Source organism: Equus caballus, chromosome 2 (genome assembly GCF_041296265.1).
Source record: "Equus caballus isolate H_3958 breed thoroughbred chromosome 2, TB-T2T, whole genome shotgun sequence".
Classification (NCBI taxonomy): Eukaryota; Metazoa; Chordata; class Mammalia; order Perissodactyla; family Equidae; genus Equus; species Equus caballus.
Genome location: NC_091685.1, coordinates 63,171,692 through 63,194,594, shown reverse-complemented (window position 1 = coordinate 63,194,594; position 22,903 = coordinate 63,171,692). Strand labels below are relative to the sequence as shown.

Genomic DNA, 22,903 nt, shown 5'->3' with positions numbered 1-22,903 from the left:
GAGCCAATGACCTATAAGCATTTTGGTTCTCTTTATATATTTTTCATATTTAACAAATAGTGGGAGATAGGGGAAGGGAAATATTTATTGCTTACTTGGTATGAGCTAGGCACTATACCTATGTTTTTTAATTTCACCTTACAGATAAAAAAGCTGAGGTTCAGACACATAAAAGAACTTGCTGAAGATCATAAAGCTTGTTCAGCAGTTAAATCAGGATTGCAAGCCAGGCTGGTTTGACTGCAAAGCTTTTAGTCGTTACCAGCACACTCCCCACTGCCTCTCGGCAAGAAAAACAGCATACCTCAAACTGAAGGTGAACTGCAGATTCAACAAGTATGCTAAAGATATTTAAAAACTTTTCGGAGTAGGGGAATTATCACTCTTCTCATCCTGACATTTCTTTGAATATGAATATATATGACCATACAGAGAGACACTGGGGCCCTTCACTACCGTGTGGCTCTGCTCTTATCTCTGAAAAACAGAGCAACACAATGGAACAGCTTCTTGTTACAAATTATACAAAAGCCAGAGCTTAACGGTGCCAAAAGCAACTGGTATTGTTTACATAAGGGCTGAAAGCTAATAGTTAACTTTCTCCCATTCCAGAAACAGTAAATAACGCCTCACTTTGCAACTACAAACGAGTAAAATGTCATAAAATGGAGAAGAAAACATTAAATCAAGAGGAAAATGGAAAGGCTGCTTCCCAGGCGCCCTCCCTCTCTCGCACTTTCGCTCGCGCTCCGGGCGCTCCGGGCTGCGCAGCCCGGGTCTCTACCGCCCCCGCCGAGCTCGGTCCGCGGCGCCCGGGGCTTTCTGGCTTCCTTTCCCGCCCTGCGGCGAGCTCGGCCTCTCGGAGAAGCCTGTCTCAGAGCCAGGCCTGGAAAAACAACAGCAAGAAACTTTGGCTCGGTTTGCGGCCCAGCGAAAAAAGGCAAACACCCAAGTTTGGTTCGGGGCTGCAGCCGCCGGTTCCGATTCGGGGGTGGGGCTGGGGGTGGGGGTGTGTCACATCTCGGTCAGGTTCAAGTGCGCATGTGCGCGAGGAGTCGCTGGGGCACTTATTGAGCGCCCACTGTCTACGAGCGGCCGGGGGTGCGTATCGCGGGCGCGCGGTGGGGGCGCGGGGAGGGCGCGGGCGCGCGTGGCCGGCGCGCGGCCGCGTGCGCGCGCGGCGCCTGTGGCGGGGAGGGGGCTGGCGGAGGGCGCCGGGGGTGTGTCCCGAGCCTCGCTCCTTCGCTGGCTGGCTGGCGCGCTCCTGCGCTCCCTTCCCGGGCGGGGAATCCGGGCCGGGTTGTGGCCGCAGCCGCGTACGTGAGCGCAGTGTCCCGGAGAGGGAGGGAGGCCGGCCAGGTGGGCGCGAACGCAGCCTCGGCGGGCGGGTGGCCGGAGCGGAGCGGAGCGGCGGGCCGCGCCGGGTGGGCGGATAGGGGCCGCGGCCGCTGCAGCGCCGAGCTGAGCCGAGCCGAGCTGTCCGAGCGGGAGCGGCCCGGCCCGCGCTGTTGCTCGCGGCGGGGCGAGGTGAGCTGCGCGGGGACCTCGCGGCGCTGCAGCCCGGGGCCGGGGGCGGCCGGGAACTTGCCCCGCTCCGCACGCCCGCGGGGCCGGGCCGGGGCCTGAGGGCCCGGGGGGCCGGCGCGGCGGGCAGCGGCCGGTCGGGGCGCGGGGCGCTGCGGCAGTGCCCGCGCCGGCTGGGTGGGGGCGGCCGCCCGCTCTCCGTGCGTCGCCTTGTTTATGTCGCTGGCCGCCGGCGCTCGCGAAGGCACCCCCTCCCCAACTTTGAGCGCTGGTCCGGAGTCGCCTCGACGACGAGGACTGAGCTGCCCCCTCCCTGACCCTTTCCGGCTGGGCTGCTCGCCCAGCCCTCCCGGCGCCCCGCGCGTTCCTGCCCACTCCGCCGAGCGAGCGAATGCCGGGCTCCGGGACGCGCGCCGCGACACACCCTCCACCTCGGAGGCCGGCTGTCCTTTTCTGTCCCCCCCTTCCTTCCGCGCGGTTTCACCCTCCCTCTCCTCACCGGTGGCCCCTGGCCCTCCTTGGAGCTGGCACCGTGGGCAAGTGCGGTGCCCGGGGTGGGGACAGGGGGGGCGGGCCGGGGGCTGGACAGGGAGTTTGTCATGTGCAAACAATCTCAAAGGCAGCGTTTTCGTCCTTGCCTTGGAGTTCAGGGCTCAGCACCTTCCCTTTGGGATTGACTCAGAAATCTAAAGAAGCCCACCTGCCAGGGGGTGAGGGGGTGCTGCTGCCTCCTTGATTTCAGGCAGTGCTGGCTAATCCCCAGTGGCTTTGGAGCGCTCACCAGGCAGGCGGTCCCATAACGCCAGGCCTCCAGGCGCAGGGGTTACCTACAGGCCACCGCTACGTTCTTTACACTCCTCTTTCTAGAAAAGTGTATCTGGTGCAGTTTGCCTGAAAGTGAGTGATCAACAGGTGTTGAAGGCATTTTTGCCACCCTCCTAGGTGTTATGTAAACAGAGGTTCCGAGTCTCAAGGAACTTGAAACACAACGAAGCAGAGCAATTAAGTTAAACTCCACAGGTACTTTTGAGGGTGTGCTGTGTTCTCAGCACCATGCCAGGCTCTCTGGGAGATGTTAAGAGGCACACACGAAATCTAAGGCCTCAGAAAGCCTACTGACCAGGTGGAAGTGATTTGAGAGCTCAAGTTCAAATTAATGTTCTGTGGCTGCCTAAATTACTGTAAATGCTCAGGGGCTAGGGGTAGGGGGAATATCAAAGGGAAGGTTAGCGGTTGGGAATGGATTTAGAGTACTGAGTTCTGAAATAAGTTATACATATGGAGAATAGCTCACTGGCAAAGGCCCAAGGGCGAGAAAGGCAGAAGTAACAGGTGCAAGAGGTCGCAGCGGGACTACCAGAGGAGAAGAGGTTCAGACAGTTATCTCAGTGAGGGGGGATACACAGATAGATGAGATGATTTCCTCTAGCGGTTATAATCTCATGGAAGAGACAGAAAGTCTAGAGCATGTGAAATAAGACCTCAAGTTAGGGCACAATTAACGGTCAATATGAGAGGTATGGAATAGTGCTATTGGAGTTCGGAGAAGGGAGCTATAAGCAGGAATTGCAAGGACTATATTCCTGGAGGCTGAGACCCTTGAGATGGGCCTGGAGGTGCCAATGAACGTGGCCTTCCAGAGAGACAAGGAGGTGGCCTGTCTAGGGAACCTTTCCTGAACAGTAGGAGATAAAGGTGGAGAGGAACAATGGTTGAGATTGTGAAAGTCCTAGAAAGCCAGACTGGGGAATTGCACTTTACCCTGTGTGTTCTGGAGAGACATGAAAGGTTTTTGAGCCAGAGAGTGATGTAATGAAAGGTTAATTGGAAAGGTTTTTAAAAGTAACGTTAGGAGACAAATCTGTTAGTAGGCGGTTGCAGTTGTGGGGTGTCCAGGGTTTGGACGGGGGTAACTGGAAATGGAAAAGAGGGAGGGTTTTGGAAGCATTACTGTTGAAACGTGCTAACAGGGGCAGGGTGAAGGAAGGAGATGAATGGAAATTAATTCTTTGTGGAAGCTGATTAGATGCCAGGGCCTTGGAGCTGCTGTAGTCTGTAACTGGAGAAATCGGAAATGTGTGTGTTGGAGAGAAGTAATTGACACTCAGGCTGCAGAGAAGTTTCTCGTGTTTGCCAAGACATCCTAACATAGGTGTCCTGTAAGCAGCTGCAGCTCAGAGATTGGTGGGAGAGGCTGCCAAAGCCGGGAGAGGGAAGGCACTCCTGAGGATAAATGTGGCATCTTCTCAGTCACAGGGAGGCAGTAGAGGTTGCTAGTGAGTGGGACTGAGGGTCTGAGTTGGAAGTCTCTGTTGTGTATTGCCATTAAAATGATACCCTCTGGTCCTGGACCTGGCAAAGTGACTCTGGGGAATTGAGGCTCCAAGGAGGATGGGACACTTATTCTTCTAACCCTGAGGGTGGGGTTGGAGACTAGAGGGAAGTAGAATGGAGTTTGCTAAACATATGAATTGCTGGGCTTTGAGACAAGTTGAAGTTTGCTTTCCAGTGAGATCTTCAGGCTTATCCCGGTGTCCTTCATAGGGGTGCGCGGGGAAGCAGCAAGATGGGGGAGCAGCAAAATGATTGGAAGGAGGAAGGAGAAAATTTTGGGCCTGGGGACACTGCCTTTCCCAGGACGGGGTCGTCCTCACCAGCGCCATTGCCCGTTCTCTGGAATCCAGTGGGCTGCCGGCAAAGGGGAGCTGGTTCAGTTTTCCCTGAGCTCCGAATTCTGCTTTTTCTGTTGCAAGGGTGACTTAGGGTGATTTGCTGAACAAATTCCTCAGGCCTCAACTTGCAACATCTGAGAGCTGGTGAATTTGAAGGATGATTGCAAGAAGTTGCAGAATGAGTGAAGAATGTAATTGCATTTCCTTATCCTCCCTGTTTCTTTGAGATGAAGAATCAGTGAGGTAGCTGGGTAAGCTGACTTGGTGGGGAGAGGCGTCCATGGGATGTTTTTTGTTTATAGGGAGTATATGACTGGCAAAAAAAAAAAAAAAGGCAAGGAGCAGTGGTTGAGCTTATTTACTCTTTGCAGAGCAGTGTATTCTGCACTGTTTTGACCATAACCTACATTAAGAAATAAAATTTACATCATGACCTAGAATAATCATGTATGTAAAAATCTAGGTTCGTGAAGTGCCTTGGTGCAATCTCCTCTGATATTTTTGTTTTCTATTATTTTTCATTAAAAATGCTTATTGTCTCCCACTGAGTTGATTTAAGCACTCTGTGATGGATCATAACCCACAGTTTGAAAAACAGTTGTAGAGAATTTTCACATCTAGTAAGTATTTATTGAGCTGCTGATGTGCAGAGCTACCCTTACTAGTGCTGAAGGTGGAAGGGAGCATGAGGAAGAGATTAAAAGTCTACAGATTAGTTGGAGAGATAAGACATCGCTGTGATTAAGGAACAAGGCAAGATGATTAAGTGCCAAAATGAAAAATAAGTACTCATAGGGTCAGAGGAGGGGCAAGCAGCCTGTGCTGGGGTGGCTTGGAGGAACTGTTTGGAATAGGGCAGAGGGTGTGGGATGAGCCTGTTGGGATGTCTTGTGGTGGCGCACAGGTTGGGGGTGTAACGTGGACAAAGGCTTGGAGTTAGGGATGTACCCAGTGTGTGTGAGAGTGAGGAACAGAGGGTTCTTGATAGAGAATAGGGAGAAATCAGGTTGGAAAGGTGGATTAGGGTGAAAATACAGTGTAGGGCTTAGCCACGGGTGGCCCAAAGAATGTTTTCTGCTTTCAGTGTCTTATAATTTGGACTATTCAAAGGTCTTTAAAAAAAAAAAAAGGAGAACAATCCAGAAACCCTCTGGATTTGAGACTCTTGAAGAATCAGACCAAGGTGATCCTCTAGAGCTGAGTGGTGGCTGCCCCCTGTGGATGGGAGACAGGCCTTGTGGTCCCAAATTGTCATAGTCCCTGTGCTCCCTGTTGCCTCAATCCAGTCTCTTTGGATTCCCTTCTTAGTCCTGTAGGCCAGTGGGTTTGTGACCTCAGTTTTCAAGAGACTTGAATGCCAAGCTTGGGAGTTTGGGATCGCTGTCCGGGTAGGAGTATGACATTATGGAATCTGAGATATTTGTGTGCAGATGATTTGTTTTAGGCAAGTCAGCAGCACTTTCAGAGTTGCTGCTGGCTGGGACTTTGAAATATTTTTCTGATGGTTGGAAATGGTACAGATTAGAGAGGGCCTTGGGCTCTGTTCTCTATAGTGCCACCAATTTCTGGTGACCCCAAGATCTCTCAAGCCTTCTCATTTTCGACTCGTGGCTGGCACGGTTAGATGGTGGCTCCTGGCGTGTATCCTCTGAGAATGATGTTGGGGTACTAACTTGGTGAGATGTGAGTCACGGCTGCGAAATGCCATATGACATTAGATTCTCAGGAGCTTTGGTTCTGAGAGTCAGTAATAAAGGAACATCAAGGAGGGGGCTGTCAAGAAATGACAACCCCAGAGGGTAGGCCTCCAGGATCCAGCGATTTGTAATCCAGGATTCATAATAGCCACAGAGTAACTCATTCAAGCCCAGGGGTTAAGGCAAATGATTCCCAGGAAACCAGCCTGATTTGAGGACCAGCTGAAGTGAATTAGTTCAGGTCTCTGCATTTTAGAGACAGTTTACCCTGGGGGGTCCATAACCACCCATGATTCAGAGGGCTTCCCAGGTGAGCTACAAGGTAGGAGCGACTGAGCAGTAGTCACCCCGCTTTTGTACAGGTTGCACAATCGATTCTTTGAAAATAGTGCTTTTGTAGCATTGGAAAAAAGTCAAAATGGAAGTGCTTTTTCCTTAAAAGTGGGTGGCTGTAGGATGCAAGGATAACCGGAAGTCAGCCGGATCTCATCCAGTGAAGCCCTTTTCCTGTTTTATATGATGGTTCAGTTACTTGGATCAGAGAAATGTAGCAGCTGTGGTGCACTCTGGCTTTACGAAAGTATTTAGTAGTTTCTTAAGATGTGATGGTCCATATTAAATAAGTGGTAGAATGTGGGCTGGATGGTGTTATTAGTTTAATTTGACAATCATATGCAAAAACTGTTAATTCGTGACACTGAGTCAGCCGAGAAGCGAGTCTGGAAATGAGTGCTGTAAGGTTCTATTCTTGGCCTTGAGCCACTGAACATTATTTCCAGTGTTGTGGATGAAGATACAGAAGGTGTGTTTGTCAGCTTTGCTGATGGCACAGAGGTGGGATGGATCGCTTATTTAGTAGCTAAATCAAGTAGATGATCAAGATAAAATCATCTAGAATGAGGGCCCCAATAAAAAAAGAAGTTCACTAAGGGATAAATGTAAAGTCTGATTTAGTTTTTAAAATTTGAATTGTAATGTATTGAGGTGTTCCTGCATTCTCACGAGATAAGCCCACTTCTGGGGATGAAGCTGAGACCATATCCAAAATGTACATGTTTGATGCACAGAGATGATTCAGTTTTTTTTAATCTATAGTGAAAAATTGGAAACAACCTAAATATCCAATGGTCTGAGTGGGCTGTAAGTAGTCCATAAGTGATTCTAATTAATTGTGTCTTTGTAATGGAATATTATGAAGCCGTTAAAAGTAATGTTTAGAAACAGTTTTTTGTTTGTTTTTTTGTTTGTTTTTTTTGAGGAAGATTAGCCCTGAGCTAACTACTGCCAATCCTCCGCTTTTTGCTGAGGAAGACTGGCCCTGAGCTAACATCCATGCCCATCTTCCTCTACTTTATATGCGGGACGCCTACCACAGCATGGTTTTTGCCGAGAGGTGCCATGTCCGCACCCGGGATTGGAACTGGCGAACCCCAGGCCGCCGAGAAGCGGAACATGTGCACTTAACCGCTGCACCACCGGGCCAGCCCCCTAGGAATAGTTTTAAAATAACTTGGAAAAATGTTTCTGCTAAAAGTTAAGGTGCATTTACAATATAATCTCAAGTCTTGCAAAAACAAAGTCTGTAGGAAATGCTACTTCTAGATGGATCTAATTGAGTGACTTTCTTTTTTTACATTTTTAATTTATTATGTGCATTTTCTATAACATGTATGTATTTCACAGTGGGAAAACCACTACTATGTATATTTTTTAATATATTTTTTTAGAGCAGTTTTAGGTTCATAGCAAATAGAAAGATACAAAGATTTCCCACTTACCCCCTGCCCCACACATGCATAGCCTCCCCCATTATCAACATCTCCCACCAGAGTGGTACGTTGTTATATCTGATAAACCAACACTGACACATTATTTTCACCCAAGTCCATAGTTTACATTAGGGTTCATTCTTGGTGTTGTACATTCTATGCATTTGAATAAATGTGTAATGACATGTATCCATCATTATAATATCATAAAGGGCCTTTACTGCCCTAAAGCCTCTGTGCTCTGCCTGTTCATCCCTCCCCCTCCCAACCCTTGGCCTCCACTCATCTTTTTACTGCCTCCACAGTTTTGCCTTTCCCACAGTGTTACATAGTTGGAATCATATGGTATACAGTCTTTCAGATTTCTTCTTTCACTTAGTAATCCTTCACGTTTTCATGGCTTGATACCTCATTTCTTTTTAGCACTGAATAATAATATTCCATTGTTTGGATGTACCACAGTTTTGTTTATCCATTCACCTACTGAAGGACATCTTGGTAGCTTTCAAGTTGTGGCGATTATTATGAATAATGCTGCTGTAAACATCTGTGTATACAGGGTTTTGCTTGGACTTAAGTTTTCAACCTCTTTGAGTAAATACAGGAGCATGATTGCTGGATCATATGGGAAGACTATGTTTAACTTTGTAAGAAACTGCCAACTGTCTTCCAAAGTGGCTGTGCCATTTTGCATCCCCACCAGCACCGGCTGAGAGTTCCTGTTGCTCCACATCCTCACCGGCATTTGGTATTGTCAGTGTTCTGGATTTTGGCCATTCTAATAGGTGTGTAGTGGTATCTCGTTTTCATTTGTATTTCCCTAATGACATGTGATGATATCGTCTTATGTACTTTCTTGCCATCTGTGTGTCATCTTTCGTGAGGTGTCTGTTAGGTCCTTGGCTTATTTTTTAATCAAGTTGTTTGTTTTCTTATTGTTGAGGTTTAAGAGTTCTTTGTATGTTTTGGATAATAGTCTTTATGAGATATATCATTAGCAAACATTTTCTCCCAGTCTGTGGTTTGTTTTCTCAATTCTCTTGAACACTGGTATTTTACAAACATTTTGTTATTCAGGGACAGGCTGGGGTAGAGGTCAGTGGTTCATTCAGTGACGCACCTTGAGTACCTGTCAGTTATGGTCAGGTGCTGGATTAAACACTGGAGTCACAAAGTGAGACTCAGTCCGTGACCTGAGGTTGATGTGATTGAAAGGGGGTACTGACAGGTCAACAGACCACACAGTGTATCCCTGATGGTACTTCATACGTGCAGGTCATGTGGGAAAAATGTCTTGGGATTGTTCTATTCATGAGTTTCATGTGAGCCCTAAGTGGGATGATGCTTTCAAAAAATCAAATCCAGTTCATAACTGGAGCAGAACTTTAGTGATCCAATCACAGGATCTAGTTTCAGTGACCTCTGCTGGTCATATGACATTTGGACCACTTGGGGGGCCATGATTTAAAAGAAATTTGAACAACAAGACTTTATCCATGGGAGGGAGACGCTGATGATTGAGAATCAAGAATGACTGGAATACACTCATGGGGTGGGTACACGATAGCGCTTTCAAATATTTTCATAGTTATCAGGTATAGGAAAGAGTATACTTGATCATTTCTGCTCCTAGTGTCACTATGACCAATGGGGGAACAATTGCTTTATCCTCTTTAAGCTTCAGATTCCTCATCTGTAGAATGGTTACATTACGTGATTCTTCATCTGTAGAATGATTACACTGAAGTGTAATGACCTTTTATTACACTTACACTGAAATGTAAGTTCCCTTTTATTTTATTTATTTATTTATTTTGGAAAACAACCCCAACTTTTTTTTTTTTTGAGGAAGATTAGCCCTGAGCTAACATCTGCCACCAATCCTCCTCTTTTTGCTGAGGAAGACTGGCCCTCAGCTAACATCTGTGCCCATCTTCGTCTACTTTATGTGTGGGACGCCTGCCACAGCATGGCTTGCCAAGCGGTGTATAGGTCCGCACCTGGGATCTGAACTGGCAAACCTCGGGCCAGCCCCTTTAAGGTCCATTCTAACCCTAAAGACTGGAAGAGCAGATTTCAGTTCAGTATGAAAAAGGACTTTTTTAGCCAGCAGAGCTGTCCAGCAATGGAAACGTCTGCCCATGGAGCAGTGAGCTTCCATTGTTGGAGGTATTCTGGTTGGGCTGAATGCTGTTGATTAGGGATGCTGGAGAAGAGAAGGACAGGAATTAGGCTCACCTCCAAAGTCCTTTCCGATTCTTAGCGTCAGGTTATTACGTGACTTGTCAAAGCTGAAAGAATGTGGAATAGGGGATTTGCCTCTAGTTGCACCATTTGAGTCACCATCATCATGTAAGCTCTTTAGAAAATGCTTATAAATGGGTCCCAACGTTTTCAAGAGACCCTTCTGGGGTCATTTTAAAAAAGGATGAAGAGAACTATTTCCAGGTGGATCAGGACTCAGTTTGTGGCCCCAGGGCTGCTGAAAATTGAATTTGGTCTTTAGGGAAAGCAAGAAGGTGGGGATGGGATGGAAATGGCAAATAATCATAAATAAAATAGATTGACTTATGGAAGACTAATGTGTTTATTGGCCAGTTCTATTCAGTATAGTTAATAAATCAAGCAGGGCCCTTTAATTGAATGCTGAGTCCTCTGCTTTGGCTGTGGAGGACCTGAGAGTGCCCTTGACCGTTTCCTTCCTATTTCGTTTCCCACACTGCAGATATTTATCACCAAGTATAGCATGTTAAATGCCATCCTGACACCAGGGATGAGACTGTGTCTTGTGGTGGCTCTGTAGGTTTAGCGACAAAGAGAACAAGAGATGGATAAATTTAAAGAAACTTGTGAGTGGGATTTTCCAGAATGCATATATTTAGTGTATATCAGACAATAAGTTTGTGGTTTGGGTTGAAAGTTTTTCATTTTTATTATTTATAGCTTACATGTAGAAAATTTGGTTTAGTTTAATTTTGCCTAAATTTTACTTAGATAGATGGTTTATTTAGAATCCACCCTCATTATTTCAAACTTTTAGATTTTCTTCCTGATATTTTTGGATTACTTTCTTGTGTTAGGGCATGGCTAGGGCTAACTCACATAGCAAAAGTTTCTGAGTGAGAGAATGGAGGTTCAGCTCATCTTTGGAGAATATCACAGGAGGGCTTCTGTCTCCACAATTCCTGCTCACATTTTGGCATTTAAAAAATCAGTATTTGGCAAGAAATTGCTCTCTCCTCACATGGAGTAAAGCAATTTTGGGGGGTACGGCCTAGGAAATGCCAGTTTTAGGTGTATGTAAAAAATGGAGGCAGAAGTTGGTTATTTAGAACTAAGGTTGGAAATCTTGGTGCTCTTGATGGTGAAGGGCCGGGTCTCCTTTATCTTGGTGTCGTCTGGGCCTCACACAGCATGTGGCACTTCAGCTGTGCTGGGTGAATTGCTGTGACTCGGTTTCCAGGGCCACATATAGTGGCTATGGGGAAAACTTAGATTATCGTATGCCTTTTTTTAAAGCAAAGTATAAGAAGAAATAACAGTTCTCAGCCTTTTTTGTCCTTTGAGTATTGAGACGCCATAAAACTTTCGCTAAAAACAACCACATTCAGTGGCTGTTTTTCAAAGTGCAGGGGGAATGAAAAACTCCCTCTCTTCTTTCTATTTTTCTTCTGCTGCTGAAAATGAATTGCTCTTGGTGTGCCGTTCTTAAATTCGTGTGTCCTCTCTCCATTTTAATCTTATCTATTTTTATGGTGACTGTCGCCATGGTACTTGCGCTCTTTACATAGCACAACAGAGATTTCGGATGTCTGATAGGACAGCTCAGAGTTCGGCTGCAGCCAGCAGAGAAACTGTGTTTGAGTTTTTTTTTTTAAAATGAGGTATCATTTGCATACAGTGGAATGCTCAGATCTTAAGTGTGCTGTTTAATCAGTTTTGACAAATGCGTTTTGAGACAGAACATTTCCATCACCTCAGAAATGTTCCTTGTGACCGTTTCCAGATAATCCTCCCCAGCCCAGAAGGACCACAGCTCTGATTTCTATCACCCTAGGTTAGTTTTGCCTACTAGGTTCTTAATATTAGAATTTTGTGTTTCTAAGGACTTTATACATAATGCTTGGAAGAGGTGGAGGGGTGTGTGTGTGTGTGTGTGTGTGTGTATATATGTATGTTTGTGTTTGTGTTTAAAAATCAGCGTTCTATATGGTTTGGTGGCCCTGGTGAGTAAATAATTTTTTGGAGCTCGTCTAAAGTGGTGTTCAGATTCTTCCTTCTCCTTAGCCCATGGGATATGGATTTATGTTAGGAATCCTGATTCCCAGATGGAAAAGTCTGAGGCACAGACAGCTAGGCATGGTGTGGAATAAGTGTGATTGGGCAAGGGCTGCCATTATTGGCAAGTGTATGCGTGTGTGTTTGTTGTGTTGGAGAGCTGGAATGCTCAGCTAGAAGAGCTGGAATTGCTCCTAGGATATCCCTTCGGATTACCCAGAAGCCCCCTGACATACTTTCTCTTTTTCTCTGCCTCTTCCTTGAAATAACATAGACGTTTAACAATCCACAGAGTTACAGAGTTGGGCTTGTAATATTGAAACAAGATCTGTGTTGCAAAGTCCGCTGCTTTCCACTGCTGAGCTCTCAGCCTCCTGGGAAGCGTGTGTCAGTTTTGGGTAGAAATTGCCCCTAAACACATTACTGAAATGTATTTAAGGAGTCAGTTTCTTTCTTTCTTTTTAAAAAAATTAAATGGCTAAATGAAATTTTCATTTCGCAAGTAGTACATGAACACGTTCTCTGTAGGGGAAAAAAATGCAGACTTTTCAGAGCAAACAAAATCTTCTTTGACAACCACTCCTAATCACAGTGCTTGCCCAGAGGTTAACCACTGTTACGAGGTTGTTGGTATTTTCCAAATGCTTTACATACTTGTATTTATACCTATAGAACTCAAGAAAAGCTAAGTGCACTGCACTGCTAGTATCATGCTGTGCTCCCCTCCCCCGACAGTGTATCTTGGTGATTATTTCCTGTCTGTATATATAGGTCTTCTTGATTCTGTTTATTTCTGCATGGTTCTTCCTTGGAATTAGAAGTCTTCCCCTAAATGAGGGACGTTTAAGTTGTTTCCAAATCCTCCACTGTGACAAATGCTGTTATAATAAACATGGCTGCACATGCTTCTTTGTAGCACGTCCTAGTATTTCTGTAGGTTAGATACCGAGGAGGGGAATTGCCAGGTAATAGGGTACTTTAATTTTATGTCTTAATAAAGACCTGTTATGGGGCCAGCCCCGTGGCTGAGTGTTAAGTTCGTGCGCTCTGCTTCGGTGGCCCAGGGTTTTGCCAGTTCGGATCCTGGGCAGAGACATGGCACTGCTCATCAGGCCGTGCTGAGGCGGCGTCCCACATAGCACAACCAAAACGACCTGCAACTAGAATCTATAACTATGTACTGGGAGACTCTGGGGAGAAGAGGAAGAAAAAAAAAGATGACGACAGATGTTAGCTCAGGGCCAATCAAAAAAAAAAAAAAAACAAAGCCCCATTACGAGTCAGTTCCCAGCTTAGACTTAATGTAGGCCAGGGCGTACTTGAAGGGTACTCAGACGTGCAGCGGTGGTCTTCTAAGAGCAGGCAGGATTTAGGGTGTGCTGGGTGTGTGCACCCCATGAGTCAGTGCTGGTTGGCTGGAAGGGTTGGTGGGAAGGGCTCCTCTGGGCCCCATGGTTTATTCCGTCTGGCTCCCCCGAGGACTTTGCCCTGCGTGTGGGTCATGGTCGTGTGGAGAAGACTCACGGGATGGATGAACAGCATGTTGTGGACTCTGGCTAGTAAATTCCAAACCCATTTCATTCCCTAAGTGGGGACATTCGGTGCATCTGCGATTCTTCCCTGTGCTGTCTTCAGAATACAAAGTGTGGCTTAAATGCTTAAGCCAAGGGTGAGGCGCTTGGAAGCATTTTAGTGTTCTTAAAAATCTGGAACACTGTCATGTTACTTTTATTAGTATGGTTCATTTTATTTGGAGAAGGGTGGTGTGTGTACACTTCTCGCCATCATCCCTAGATCTCTGACAGCTCCTAGAAAACATGAAAATTCATCATGTCAGGCCAAACTCATGCCTTTAAGAGCCAGTGTGGCAAGGGAGGGCTTGGCTGTGTCTCTTGAAGGGCATGGCTGGTGTCATTGGCCACCTAGCTAATGAGAGGCAGAGCCCTTTTGCAGCCTGAATTCTTTCATATGCATTCTCCTTCAGATCCCTTAGGCAGATGTAAATGAAAACAGTTCTGGTTCTGACCCTGGGGGAACCCCGCTGTTGCATTCAAACAATTATCCAAACCCAGTAATGCACTTATGTTGTTTTCTTTTGGGGTATTGAGGTGTCTCCTCCTCTGGTCTCCTGCAGGTGTCAGCAGGTGCTCCTGCCATTTCAGGATTTGGTGACAAAGCTGGCACTCCACCTTATCTCTCCCGTTTGGAGGATTCTGTCGGGGCCCTCCTGCCTTCATCTTTCTGGACTTCATGGCATGCCCTCCCCACCACACGGCCCATTTAGGTGACTGTCCTTTGGTTTTACAAGTCATCTTTCTTGCTGGACAGCTACCAGTGTTCCAAGAGTGGACGATTCTCCAACTTTAGAGTGGGTGGGTGGGCAGTGCGTTTCTTTTTGTTTTTAGTAGTTCTGCTGGACAAAACTGTTTGTTTGTTTGTCGGTCTTTGTGACCACAGTAGGATGACAGTCTGAACTAAAGTGATGAGGAGACCCCTTTACTGGGTTCTGACTGTTGCTACAGAGCTCTTACGTGGTTTCAAGTTTTTTTTTTTTTTAAAAGCTTGGCACCTGAGCTAACAGCTGTTGCCAATCTTTTTTTTTCTTCTCCCCAAAGCCCCCCCAGTACACAGCTGTAGATTCTCGTTGTGAGTGCCTCTGGTTGTGCTATGTGGGATGCCGCCTCAGTGTGGCCTGACGAGCGGTGCCTTGTCCATGCCCAGGATCCAAATCAGCAAAACCCTGGGCTGCCGAAACAGAGTGCGTGAATTTAACCACTTGGCCATGGGGCGGCCCCAGGTTTTTTTTCCTGAAGCCTATTATACCGCTCTTGTCGATTTAATTCACTGGTTGCTCTTTCTCCTACTTGCACAGTCTTCCCTGTAATCTTCCTGGAAGCCTGCCTCTTCTCTACCCAGAGTTCAGTGCCTTTTTTTTTTCAGGCTGACATTTACTGAGAGCTCTGTGCCAGACACGGTGCTCAGTGCTTGAGGTGCGTGTTTTCATTCTCTCCTGGGCTCCTCTCTCAGACCTGGAGTATTAGAATCTCTATGAAGAGGAGCTTGGTGACTCTCAAAACCAAGGCACTGTTGAAAAAAATTGCATTGCCTCATCATAGCCCCAAATTATCCTTTGGCGTAGGAGCCAGTGCTTTCACTGTTTTACACGTGAGGAAACTGAGGCACAGAAAGGCCAGGTAATTTGCTCAAGGTCACAAAATTGGGAAGTTAGAGCTCGTTTGCAACCCTGTTTCCTGGTGCATCCTCTTTGGGGTGTTTGAACAAGTGTTAAGTAAGAATAACTGTAGCCCTGCTCCTGGGGGAGCCCCATAGTTGATTCTTTGCTATCTTAGTGCCCATTGCATTTCCCCTTCCATGCCAAACCACCACCACTACAGTAATCTCTCCGTGAGTCAAGTTTTCACTAACAAGGAGCCTTTAAGAAGTCATCCAGAGCCAGCCTTGATGGCCTTGTGGTTAAAGTTCAGCGCACTCCACCTTGGTGTTCTGGGTTCGGTTCCCAGGTGTGGAACCACACCACTTGTCTGTCAGTAGCCATGCTGTGGGGGCGGCTCACAGAGAAGGACTTACAACTATACACAACTATGTACTGGGGCTTTGGAGGCAGGGAAGAAGAGGGAAAAAACACATGAAGGAAGATTGGCAACAGATGTTAGCTTATGGCAACTCTTTCCCTGCCAAAAAAAAAAAATGTCATCCAGTCTAGCTTCTTACTCCTCTTGCTTGTTGCATAATTTTCCTGTATAATATAGTAGAAAGAGCATAGCTTTTGGAATCAGGCATACTTGAGCTCACATCTTAGTTCTGTCACTTTCCAGCTCTGTGGACTTGGGAATGTTCCCCAACCTCCCTGAGCCTCAGTTTCCTTATCTGTAAGATGGAGGAGCTGATGGTACTTATCTCATGGGATTATTGTGAGGGATGAAATGAGGCGCAGTCTGTGAAGTGCTTAGCAAGTGACCGGCACATCAGTCTCTGATAAGTGGTAGCTCTTAGAACATTCCTGAAGGAACGTCAGTCTATCTTCCTGTTTTATTTCCTATTTTCTCTTGCCTGTGACTCTGTAACAGTTCTACTGAGGTAGTTAGATGCGATTCTGTTGCTTGTGAACATCCCACTGCCTTTTCCCTGAAAAGGTTCTAGTCTTCTGCCTGCCTGCCTGGCTGCCTGGCGCAGCAGCGAGACCCTAGGCGCTCCTCGATCGTCTTCAGGCAGGTGGGGGCCCAGCAGCACTGAGCAGCCACGGCCTGAGTGTCTTGGCCTGCTGAGCGCCGATTTCATCCTTCACTTCTCTCAGAGGGCTACTTGGGGGCCATCTGGTCTCTGTGATTGATCCACATTTATTTTGTCGCTTTGGCTTAGAAAATCCTCACCAGTGAGCATGCTGATCAATGCTGCCCCTCAGTCCATTTCAGGAAAAACACCCTGAGATCCTGAGCTGGGACTGAGGTGACCTCTCATTCAGCTTGTTTCTCCGTCTCTATTCGGTCTTTGAACTCATCCTCAGCCCCACAATTATTGGGGCATGAAGATTCCTTAAATGGTCTCCTCCAGAGAAAGGGACTTCCGTAGTGGGTCATGCCTTGGGCAAGCCCCCCCCCCCCCACCGCCTCGTGCTCATTTTTCACCGCGTATTTAAACAATCTTCCTTTGTGGTGTCTATAGTCTCTTCACTTAGGCTGACTTTCTGTTTTCTGGGGGAAACATGTCTGTCTCCCTCACCCTCCAGTCACTCAGATTTTTTTAGACTCATAACTTTTTTTTGACTTATTTAACTTATGTCAAACCCTTAAAATTTTAACACGCACATTCATCTAACTTTATGAGTTTAATCCTAAAACCATCTTTTTGTCAGTCTTCGGTGTTGGATTGCTGCATATTTTTTGCATTTTCCTGAAAGAAGCAAATTCTGATTCATTCATCTAATTATACAGCACGAGCATATGAATGTAGCTCTGGAGCATATTAAGTGCTTATATAAACAAGCGCTGGATGTGTGATCCAGGTGGGAGCTCAGCCCTAAAGTGCTTTGAGGGTGGGGTCTGAAGCTTGGGCTTCTTACTCATTCTGTTCAGTTCATCGGTGAGAGCCTGACACATGTGTTCACTATCAGCAGATTTTTAAAAACACTGGTGTGTATTCTATATTGCTCCTTTCCCTGGGTTTCTGGTGAGTCGGTGCCGAATCGTTTCCCGTGTGGGTCTGCACTGCCGTGGGCCGGATCCGGCTCCGGGACAGCTGGAACAGGTCCTGGGCGTCTGCGGGTGGGGCACAGGTTTGGGAGGAAGGCACTGGAGGTTCCTCAGGGAGGCTGGCCCAGCCTTGCCTCAGGGAGGCTTGGCCGCAGGCCTTGAACCACCCTGGGCAGGGCCCCAAGACTGTGATTTCGGTGGGGGGAGGAGAGCAGGAGAGGGACCGAGGGTGAGGTGAGTGGCCAGGTCACATGGGGAACGGGCAGCAGCCAGGCCCTGGCTTTGGGCCGCAGGGGCAAAGCCGGCTGGCGTGGTGTTGAGCTCTAAGGACTGAGTCTGGGGATTGGGTCCCTGTGGCCAGCAGGCCTCTAAGTGGAATATGTTGGATTTCTCGGTTCCCCTATCTTGCTGAAATCAGTTTTGTTGTGATTGCAATTAATTAGTTGCTCACCTGTGGTCAACTTCTTGATTTCCTTTAGCGTCAGTGGTTGTATTACTCGTTCTGGTTAAATATCCTTTCACAATCTCACTTCCCAGATCCCGGCTCAACAGTGGCGACTAAACATTCAGAGTGGCCTGTTGTGTTATTTAGCTATCTAGCACCAGTCTATGATAGGAGAGCAGGGGAAGGAAACGCATCTCTCGAGTTCCTTCCAGATGCTGGGCACTGCTCTCATTTTTTTACAGGTGAGGCAGGAAATTGAGGCTCTGAGATGGTGGTGAATTGTCATAAGTCACACAGGTTGAGGTGATGGGTCCATGTCTCTGGCTGCTGTCTGTTCTTTCCCTGGAGAAGTGCCCTCGACAGTGTGCCTCAGTGCCTTGGCTTAGCTTCCCTGGCACATGCTGTATATCCATTTTGGTAAGCCAGTTTCAGCTCCTCAGCGCCATCCAGCCTTTTTTGCCTCAGCCACAGCACTCCTGGGGGATGGAAGCATTCTCCTTGGTTTTGGGAGAAATGCTCCAATCCTGGGAGAGCAGAGCAGAGTCTCCCAGAAGAAGGTGATAGAGTGACAGGGTGAGGAGCTGTCCCCCATCCTGAAACAGAAAACCTGTCTAATTAATTGAGGAGTCAGAATAAAGGGAAAAGTTGGGTTAAAAGTTGATCTTCGGAAACCTGGCACCTCCTTTCTGGCCAGAGAGACCTGTTCTTATGGGCCAGTCAGCCATCCTGGTCTTGGAACGAATTCTGGTATCCAGCTCCTGTTTCAGGTTTTTAAATGTTATCAGCCACTTGACTGTTCTGTTATCCCAACAGCACACGTTTCTTATCTTGTGACTTACAATTCCCAAGATTACAACTGATTTCCTGGTAGCTTAGGTTTTGCGTGGCTCCCCGATGAGACTTGGATTCCTGAGAGGTGTTTGAGTGGCAGCTCCATCCCTTCCCTCATCTGTCTGTCTGTTCTGGTTCGCTGTCTCTGGTTGACCCATCTTGTCTGCCTGTGCATGGTTTCTCATCTTTAATTCTGGACCTCACACTCCTAGCCTGGACCCCAGACCAGGGGACACCGTTCTTGGGCCCCTGCAGCCCTGTGTGCTCTGATTACCTGCCACGGAGGGGGCCGCTGCCTTTTGATCACCTGCTGATTCCAGCCAGGCAAGGCCCCAGGTGGCTCTCACCCTCCTCACACGCCCCACTGTCTGTTTGTTTAGCATCATCAGGGAATGTGATTATTCATTCAGATAACTTTGGGGTTCCAAATAGTTTTTCTACTTTAGCTACCTAAATGAAAAGAAAAAAAGTGGAGTCTGCATTTCTCTGCCTTCTTAAAGGAGCGAGAACGTGAGAGAACCTTTTTGGTGGTCTCGGGATTGGCGCCTCAGGCGTCATTCCTGCGCAGGCTCCCCTTTCTGGCCTGTGCACACTCAGGGCCTTTTGCTTGTGGGCCTTTGATTGTGAGGGTTTTTAAACTCTCACCTCCATGTTTTGTATTTTGGGGTGGTTCTTTTGTTGCTAGCTTGTGCTGTTCATGACTGTAAGGACCTCTGGTAGGTCCCTTCTTCCCAGTGAAACGCACACTTTCTTCCTCGCAGCACAGTGAGGATCAGACAAGGCAACGTAAAGGCGTCAGGGCTGTGAACTCCAGAGCCCCTATCCTGAGACCTGTCTTTTGCTGGGTCTTCCCTTGTGCAGAAGAGAGACCTGGACCAGGGAGGGGCCAGGAAAGCTGCAAATGCCACACTTCGCTAGCTTGGGCAACTCAGGGACCTTCTTGAGGAACCTCAGTTTTCTCAGCTGTAAAATGAGGATTATATTGTCCCTCTATATTTTCTTGAGTTGCTGGGAGGTTGGGAAAAAAAGGAAGCCCTCAAATGTGTGTATTAAGGTGAGTGTGGACCCAAGTGCCGTTCAAGCATTCATTGGTGGTTTGAGCAGTCCCTTAGAAGCTTATTCTGAAAACTGCCAGAGAGAGCTGCTGGCTCTCCTGGAGACATTCAGCTCCTTCCGGCCACTCTGAGTGAAGTGCCAAGTCAGCAGTCGTCCATCTCCCCACCTCCTTCAGGAACCCTCATGTAGTTTTAGCACAGTTCAAATCTGGTTTAAGCACGGTGCACACACCCACAGGTACACATGTGCATGCGTGCCCACCGCCCCCTCACATGTTCAGAACCAGTGCTGGGTGACCCTCCAGCTCACAGCACAGTTACAGGCACGCTGTTACTTGGACCTACTTCCTTCTATAGATGTTCTCTCCCTGTTTTCAAGAAGACACTACTGTCTTAGAACTGAGTTTGAACACGGTTTGAAACTCTATCCTTGCTTTTGATACCTCTGTCTTCATTTTAGGGCAAGCAAGCAGCAAGTATTATTTCTTATAACACATTATTTTTGAGTCTGGTGCTGTCCTCGCCCACGGGAATATCATCGATTTGAAATTATAAATCTGCTGGGATAAGCAAGATATGGTCTCTCCCCTCAAAGGGCTTACAGTCCAAGAGAGATGTAGTCCTATTAATCCTAGTAGGAATGGTTACAGAGTACTGAGCCCTAACTAGGTGCCACGTGCTGTGCTAAGAATTGTTTTGTTCCACGCAGAGCAGTGTGTGCATGACAGAGCAATGAACCAAGGGCGCTGGTGGTTTGAAAGCAATGGGGAGCTAGGTGTGAAAGCAGGGGAAGTGTATTTGAGTAGAGCTGTGAAAATGCTGTTCTCCCTGCCAGCAGAGCAAACAGAACCATTTCTTTTACTTGATTGAATGACTGTTGTGCAGTCAGACAACAAAAGTGTTTGTTGATCAGGGTCATTTATTATTTGCTGGAGAAAATTCAGTGTAACCACATCAGCTGACCTGTTTCTGTGGTCCATCTGCTGGAATATGAAAATAGCACTGCTATTTGGGGCCCTTATTTTCCCTCCCATTATTCTATTACACCTATTACAATAATGGGAAGGCTGGATGCTCACTTACAGGGGATGCTGTGGAGAGGGTTCTGGCCCTGCATGGGGCATGGGCAACCTTTAAGGTCCCTGTCAATTCTGAGAGTCTGTCAGTTTAATTTTACTGGTAATCTAAGCTATTATACATTGGTGCAGTGTAATCTGGTTTTTAAAAACCTTCAGAAGGAGATAATAATTAGGATGCCCTGAGAATCCAAATGGTCATTCTCTGAACAGCTGATTTAGAAATGATGGTATTGGATCAGTCGCTGATATGCTCACTGCTGTGTATCTTTAGCTTGTATTGTGAAAATCTACAATGCACACCACACATTTTAAAAATGGTATAACACAGCCTGATAAATAACTTGAGAGATCTAGAAGTTTTAGCTCAGGCCTTGGCTACTTTCAGAGAGGTTTGTATTCAAAGCCAGAGTCCTCTGGGAAGAAAAGGTCAATATATGCTCAGTGAAGTGAGTATTTTTTGCTTTTTCTAAATAAGCCCAGGAGAAAATAAGGCTTGAGAACCAGCAGGCAGCATTTGGCTGGTGATGATGGAGTGTGAGAACTTGCTTTTCCCAGAGTTCAAGGGTGACCTGCAACTGAGAGGACCCCAGACATATTTGCATATAACCATAGATGTGCTGCATATGTACACGGCAGCTCTCAACAGCGATCGATTCTGGCTAAGAATTGCTGAGAAATGAATTGTTTGGAAATCCCATTGTCCATTGAGTGCTGTCGTAAAGTAAGAGATGTGGTTTGCTGCAACATCTTGACCTTTGGATGAGCTTAGAACACCACACTGAAAAAAATTAAGTGAAAACTTTACAGATTTAAAAGAAAAAAATAGCAACTTTCTGATAAAAGATTAAGAATGTTATGTGAAATAATAGTGAAAGAACTGAAAACTCAAACCATTGATCTGTGCAGTGATTACCCAGTGGAGATCATAAAATAGAAAGCTGAGGTTTAGTAGAGAACCTGAAACTCTTGGCAGAGGGTTGACGTCCTTCCCCTTGATCCATAAATTGTTCATTGAGAGGAAGCAGGCACCCAAGGTTTAGCACATGGGAGTCTTACTCTAAACTTCACTCTCCTCAGCTTAAAAAACAGAACAAAACAAAAACCATTAGTTTTGTAATGAATCACTGTGACTTATGACCTGTGTCCTAGAAGTGCCACTAGGTGATGTCATGGCTTGCTGCAGTGTCCCTGGGTGGGAGGAGAGAGCAGCCATTGTGTATGAGCGTGTGCACACACATGTACATGTGCTCAGACGTGGTTGTCCGGCAACAGTCACATGTCAAATAGCAATTTGCAACCCAGACCCACAGAGAGCATTTGTTTTCCTATTCTGCCTGTTCCAGTTATTTAACTGATGGCAGATGTCCTCATTAAGGACTCTTAGCACATCAGAATATGTTTGCTGAGCCTGGAAAAGGGCTAACCCTTTTTGGACATTGACCAAAATATGTATTCTAGGGTAGCCAACCCCTCCTATTGGTGACAGTGGTAGGGATGAGAAGAACAAGAGGGCTCAGGATCCCCTTAAAACTGTACATCAGCAGGAAAGTCTTTTTTTTTTTTTTTTTTTGGCATGAGTTTATGTTTCAATCAAGGAATTCCTGTAAGTTGTGAATGTAACATCATAAAGTGGGATTTGGCTACATGTTGAAGCATTGTTAGTGTTACCCTGAGATGTTCCTTGATTTTGCTTTGCTGCATCAGAACCATATGGCATAGGGCCGGCCTCATGGCCGAGTGGTTAAGTTCATGTGCTCCACTTTGGTGGCCCAAGGTTTCGCCAGTACAGATCCTGAGTGTGGACATGTCACCGCTCATCAGGCCGTACCGAGGCGGCGTCCCACAGGCCACAACTAGAAGGACCCACAAGTAAAATATACAACCATGTACTGGGGGGGTTGGGGGAGAAAAAGCAGAAATAAAAAAGAATGGCAACAGTTGTTAACGCAGGTGCCAATCTTTGAGGGAAAAAAAACCCAAAACCATATGGCAAATTAGGGGATGATTGCTTTATACAGACCATTGATAGCTCCGAAGAAAGAAACCAACGGAGGAGTGAATAGAAGGAGACATCAGAGAAGAGAGGTTTCAAGGAAGCTACAGATAGATTGATAGCAGCATGCTGGGGGGGATGGTAAGGACCCTCCATCCGAGCTGAACAGTAATGGGCAATCCTGGAAGGTCACTCTAGGGTCTAGAGTTACCTGGTTCCTCCTCCCAGCTGCACGCAGACGTCTGTAGGTGCTCGAGTTCACCTCTGAATCCCTGGAGGACTCTGTTGATTGTGTTCTCTCTGGAGCCATGTCTGTAATATCAGGATGAGTGTGCGGTGGACACAGGAGA

At 46.7% G+C, this 22,903-nt stretch overlaps 1 protein-coding gene across 5 annotated transcripts in view; it reads left to right on the top strand.

Moving 5' to 3' along the window:
- Nucleotides 1-644: 644 nt before the first annotated feature.
- Nucleotides 645-22,903, top strand: part of ZNF395 (zinc finger protein 395) — a 42,171-nt gene continuing 19,912 nt past the window's right edge. Inside the window, exon 1 of one of the 5 annotated variants that reach the window (XM_023636210.2) lies at nt 645-1,101. Coding sequence is in view for 1 of the 5 variants with exons in the window: in XM_070256700.1 (XP_070112801.1) it covers nt 14,196-14,224 (29 nt within the window). In the remaining 4 variants the exon portion in view is untranslated. Of the gene's footprint in view, nt 1,102-1,148; nt 1,528-14,079; nt 14,225-22,903 lie in introns of those variants that run through there. The other 4 variants (XM_023636211.2, XM_070256704.1, XM_023636209.2 and 1 more) reach the window with 4 other exon arrangements.